A 6,304-nucleotide genomic window follows, 5' to 3' on the forward strand; every position below is an offset into this window, starting at 1 on the left:
CTGGACAATATAAAAATGTTTTAACTATGTTCTCACGTTTTATACCAAATAAATAATCAATTGAGAAAATAGATTAAGCGATAATGAAAACTGTTCATTGTAGCCTCAAACGCTGAACCGCCACCAATCGATGCATATTACATATTCACACAATTCTAATAATTCTTTTATCATCGTTATTTAGATTTTTTAATTAACAAATTCCTTTATTCTTATAAATAACAGCAAAGTCCAATTAAACTCCTGTTAAAATGTTTCAAACACAACGAGCTACTGAAACAAACATTTAGTGGTTCGGGGTCTTTTAAGGCGTCTGTGCTCAGGGTCCTCGGTCCTCAGTCCCATCATGCTTTGCTGCCAGTTGATCGTTGAGTTTCCGTCACCACGGTAGCCATGGCGGACAGGGGAGTGGAGTAAGTGGACGCCATGCTCTGTAACCCGGCCATCAGGCAGCGCCAGCTGAAGCACAACGCCTTCCTGACGTTCTGCACAACAGAAGACAATAAATGTCATGGCGTGTTGTTTAGAGGATGGATTTTGATTGGCTGTCAGTGTTTCTATCATTCATCGTGATCCCAACAATATCGTTCACCACTGTCAGTGTTGTAGTTGTGGACTCTGCCGTCCACTTGAGTCAGAACGATTTTTAAAACAATATATTTATATTTATAGTTATCATCCTCAGTTCTCGGCCCCTTTGGAGGAAGGTCTGCTTCATGCTGACATAGTTTGCTTTGAAACCTGTTCTTATACCTTTAAAGTCACAAGGACAGACTGTTTTTATTCACATTTTCAGTTTGCACATAAATTAATAACCAGAGTGGAAATACTCTCTTTAACTAACTAAACACTCTTCCCCTGGAACCTCCACTATAATGCCTATACAACGCTTTCATTTGTAATCCTGAAAGATTTCAGTCCTGTCTGATTTGGCGACACACCGTGGTTACCATTATTACAACAGCAAACGTTCATTGAGCAGCTGGAGCTTCAGTCTCCGGAGCAGCCAGACAAACTAACATTGTTTTAATTGTTTTAATGAAGATCAAACACACTGCAGCAGGAAAAGCCTAATTTTTGCCTCTAACCAGGTACTACTGATGCTATATGTGGTACAAAACATATAGTCTGCATTGTCTCTGTTAGATAAACAATAAAATAAAGTTAATCAGATAGAATTCCTTGTGCTAAGTAGGGAAACTCCACCACAACCAGTAAAAACTACTTCATAGAGAGATAATTACTGAATATAAATACACTGAACGGCGATTATAGAAAACTTTCATGTCTCTTCAGGCATATTTGAAGCCAAAAATGAACAAAATACCTCCAACTCTGACTGCTAAAGCTACAGATTTCAGATCAAACAGTTCTAACTTGTGCCTTGTTAAAGCTGGAGCTGTTTACACTTTCTCCGCCAAAGTAAAACTATCTTTTGTTTTTATTGTGTTTCAGCTTCCTCTTTGCTCTTTTCTTTTATCTGTGTTTATCATATCATGCTGATAAAGTCACCTCTGCTCCAATGTGTTGGGGTCAAAGGTCAAACTCACACTGTTGAGTCAATGTTTAAAGGTGCAATATAACAATTCACTAGATGTCAGCAAACAACTGTTTACTATGTAAGGACATGGTGGAGGAACGGCGTCCTGGGCGGAGAGTGAAGTCTCTCCCTCTGAGTCTGTTGTTATCTGAGCTTCTCTGTTCTTTGTTTTGATAGCTGGTCCAGCCGCGTGGGCATGTCAGTGCACATGAGCGTGCATGTTAGTGCACATGAGCGTGCATGTTAGTGCAGGTGTGTTTCCAAACTTTCTCATATTACAGCTAAACAGCTCACTAAAATATGTTTCTGAAGACATTTGAGACGAGAATCTTGATCCATATTTGATCAGCTCTGCATAGTTTGACAGTTTGATCTGAGTTTGTTCAGGTGACTCTTTCTTTTTTTATCCAACTTTATTAAGTAAACGATGCACATTTGTTTTGGTCTGAGACGCTGGTGCAACATCTAGTGGGGCTGAATGTCGTATATTAGACCTTTAACAGCAGAGAGGTTGAGCTGACAGCTACGTTATAATGGTGACAGGATGTTAAAGCTGCAGTGCAGCACTTTTGTCGGTAATTACAAAAAACAACAGTCGAAACGTTCTTCTATCACAGACTCCACCGCTGCTGTTGCAGCTGTGAAACGGTGGATTAATTGTTTTGAGCATCACACGACCCCCGTGAAATGACTCGTTTCACTGTCAGAATTCGATCCATTCAGTCCGATAACATTTGGAAAATCTAGAAGAGCCACACGATTAAATTGTTTTATCCCCATTCGAGTTAGCGGAGAGCTAACCAGAGATGAGCCGGCTCGGCTGGTGGAAGTGTCTGGATGCTCCAGAGAGGGAAAGTCCTGCCCAACATGAGACTTATAAACTCTGCATACAGAGATGTTCCTGGTGATGATCGGCTTCATCGGCTTCATGTGAACTCGTTTAACTTGAATGTAACAGACGTTCATTTATATGTAAAGTTCTGCAGGTTGAATTCAAACTTTGTTAAATTTGTTTCTCTTTATATTTTGCTGCTGGCTGCTATAGCTTTTATACATTATATTATATTATATTATATTATATTATATTATATTATATTATATTATATTATATTATATTATATTACATTATATTATATTATATTATATTATATTATATTATATGTACACTTGCATTTATTTGAACGTACTCACACTTCAGATATTTGCTGTTTTTTGTCTCCATGTTTTAAAGTTTTCTTGTCATTTTGATTGTATTTATTACGGCTGAAATAAGAAACACCGTAGTTGAATTAAATATTTTTAATTTTTAGTATAGAAACATATTTATTTTTTTACATTATATATATTTATTTATTTATTGTTTTTATTCATTTATTCTGTATTCTGTCCATATATAATTATTTAGTCATTTTTTGCACTTCATGTATTGCTGTTTATGTTTATGTTTATGTTTATATATGTATCTATTGATTAATAAATGAATTTATTTATATCTTATTTCAACCACTATATATTTTTAAATCTATATTTATGGTTTTTTTTTAATGATTTCATTATATTTCTTGTTTTTTTTATTCTATGAACTTTTATTGATTTATTTTCCTTTTATTTTTATTGATTTATTGATTTATTAATCATATGTCATCATGAGTCAACATGAACGCAACCACAACGTTGCAGTAACGTAATTCAAACACACAACACAACAAGCACGTCTCAGATATTTAATGTGACCCTACAAAGGGAATCCACCTCTTCAGGTCAAAGGTCATTTCTTCTTACCTTCCTATACTTCTTGTACTTCTTCTTCTTCTTCCTCTTTTTCTCCTCCTTCCTCTTCTTCCTCTCCTCCGGCGTCTCCTCTCTCTCCTCCTCCACCTCTTCGATCAGGGGTTCGTATTTATCCGGCAGGACGGAAAAATAAACTTCTTTGGAGGTTTTCTGTCGTGTTTTCCCCGCTGGCTGAGCGGCGTCCTCCCCCTCCTGCGCTCCCATCCCTCGCTTCTCTCCGTCTGCCGCTGTGGGTTTCTGACCTCCTTGTTTTCAGGCAGGAGGACCTTTGGAGTGAGGAGGAGTCAAACTTTATTAGTCGCCTGAAGCTCCTTTCAGACACAGGAAACTGTGAGCTTTGACATAAAACACACTAAAGGCAGGATTAGAAGAAGAATGTGGATTTGTTTTTTGTTGCCTTGTTGAAGTTTTACCCCAAAGTTGTACTCACCTAAACCTCAAAGGTTTGTGCAGCAGCTTGTGTTTTTTTCCTGCAGTTTGATTCTCTGCTGTTTGTTTTACAGAATAAACACAGAAACTTCACACTGAGTCAACATAAAAAACTAGAAAAACATCTAGAAAAGGTGGTCATGCTGATGAGGGAGTGAGACACGTACTGACTTAATTAACTTTATAAATATGAATTTATGGTTTATGTGTTTTAAAGCAACAGTACAAACTCACTCCACTACATCTCAGAGGGAAATATTGTACTTTCTACTCCACTACATTTATTTGACAGCTTTAGTTACTTTTCAGATGAAGATTTGACACAATGGATAATATAACAAGCTTTTAAAATACAACACATTGTTAAAGATGAAACCAGTGGTTTCCAACCTTTTTGTCTTTTGACATCTTACAAAAAGCAGTGTGTAGTCGGGGTCACATTTCACATGTCTATGAGTTGTTAACAGCTCCACCAAATAGTGATTTTTCCCTCTAAACTTCTCACATGCTTTCATTTCAATAAATGTTCAAATGATCCAATATTTCAGCAAAAATCAAAGATTAGAGAAAAAGTCCAAAAACTGAAAACAGATTTGTGTATCAGAACTTTGTTTTTTCTTCTTTCCTCTCCCATTAATCATCTCACCACCCCTCAGATTTATCTGCTGACCCTTTGGAGGGGCCCGACCCCTAGGTTGGGAACCACTGGACTAAACTAGCTAACTGTATATAAAGTAGTGTAAACTAGCTCCACCTCCAGCAGCTACAACAGTAACATGCTGCTCTAACACTGATGCTTCACTATTAATAATCTAATGATGTCATATATAATAATATATCAGTCAGAGGGACCAAACCACTACTTTTACTGCAATACTTTAACTACATCAAGCTCATAATACTTATGTACTTTTACTGCAATACTTTAACTACATCAAGCTCATAATACTTATGTACTTTTACTGCAATACTTTAACTACATCAAGCTCATAATACTTATGTACTTTTACTGCAATACTTTAACTACATCAAGCTCATAATACTTATGTACTTTTACTGTAATGGAGTAATTTTACATTGTTGTATTGGTACTTTTACTGCAGTAAAGGATCTGAGTACTTGTTTCACCACTTGATATTGATCTTGTGGAGTCAGGATGTGGTTAGCCTAGCTTAGCATAAAGACTGGAAACAGGAGGAAACTGCTAGCTTGTCCAGAGTTTAAAAACACACCTCTAAAGCGCGCTAATTAGCATGTTGTATCTTGTTTGTTTAATCTGTAAACAAACAGAAATGTAACAAGACCAGATGCTAACATGTTGATGTTAGTTTAGTGTCTAATGTTTGCTAATTAACCACAAAGTACAGCTGGGGCTGATGATGTCATTAGTTTTGCAGGTATTTGTTCATAAACTAAATTATTAGTCAAATTAAATGTTGACCAGATGATGGCAGTAGATGAAAAGTCAGGAAACCACCAAAGTGACAATTCAAGGGGAACATGAATGTGTGAACCAAATTTCACAGCAATCCATCCAATAGTTGCTACGTCAACCTCATGGTGGCGCTAGAGGAAAAGTCAGAGGATCATCAAAGTCACAATTATACATTATCCAGGAACCATAAATGTTTCTAACAAATTTTGAACCAATCCATCAAGTAGATGCTGAGATATTTCAGTCTGGATCTCTTTATATTTTAAAAATACAACATATCAGACTTAATCGGGGACAAACAATAAAGTCTTGGACCTATTTCAATCGTTGTCTCTGCTGTTTTTACTGTCAGTCAACCACTGAATTCCCCCTGAAACCACAAACTGTTTTTTTACATTTCTGTTTGCTTACAGACTAAACAAACAAGATACAACATGTTAGTTAGCGAGCTTTAGAGGTGTTGCTAGGTGTATTTACAACTTTACACAGAGCCAGAATAACAGTTTCCACCTGTTTCCAGTCCTTATGCTAAGAGAAGAAGCTTATTTTGTAAAATAAAGTACTATTCCTTTGAAATTTGAAGTTAGTAATGCATGTAATGCTTTTGTTTCAGCTATAAATATGATGCAGAATTGTACTAAATTATAAATATCGCTGTTCTCAGGACATATGTTTAAAATTAGCAAGAAATTATATATTAAAATGAAAAAATATTAAACATAATGTAATAAATAAAGATTTTAAATTACACTATATGACCAAAAGTATATGGACGGGGGTTGTTATTGTCCTGTTTTTCCTGATTTTTAGGTTGCTATAGCAGCAGATTAATACCTGTGGTTTTGTATTTTACATGTTCAACTAACACAACTGCCAACATACTTTCAGACATGTAGTTGAAGTCATTTATTAGACGATAATTCCTCTGAAGTTGACAGCAGTGATGAGAGTGACTAAATATTAATGTAAACAGCTGCAGTCAGACAGAAAAAGCCTGAGGCGTCTCATGTTTGCTTTTCTTCTCTGTCTTTGTCTTTTTTTTTTTTATCCAGGCAGTAATAAGTTGAAATCTGTTCAGCAGTACCCAGAGGGAGAATAGAAAGTAAGAA

At 36.0% G+C, this 6,304-nt stretch overlaps 2 protein-coding genes across 2 annotated transcripts in view; both read right to left on the reverse strand.

The window, feature by feature from the left end:
- The window catches only part of LOC121891678 (protein NLRC3-like), a 1,105,688-nt gene that overhangs the window by 934,952 nt on the left and 164,432 nt on the right, over positions 1-6,304 (reverse strand). The window lies entirely within an intron of this gene.
- c24h1orf115 (chromosome 24 C1orf115 homolog) lies at positions 114-5,073 on the reverse strand. The gene is made up of 3 exons (XM_042404323.1): positions 4,993-5,073; positions 3,323-3,819; positions 114-485 (listed from the first exon to the last, which is right to left on the reverse strand). The coding sequence occupies exons 2-3, from the start codon at positions 3,533-3,535 to the stop codon at positions 345-347; spliced, it is 354 nt and encodes a 117-aa protein (XP_042260257.1). The 5' UTR covers positions 3,536-3,819; positions 4,993-5,073; the 3' UTR covers positions 114-344.

This window comes from Thunnus maccoyii, chromosome 24 (genome assembly GCF_910596095.1).
Source record: "Thunnus maccoyii chromosome 24, fThuMac1.1, whole genome shotgun sequence".
Taxonomy (NCBI): domain Eukaryota; kingdom Metazoa; phylum Chordata; class Actinopteri; order Scombriformes; family Scombridae; genus Thunnus; species Thunnus maccoyii.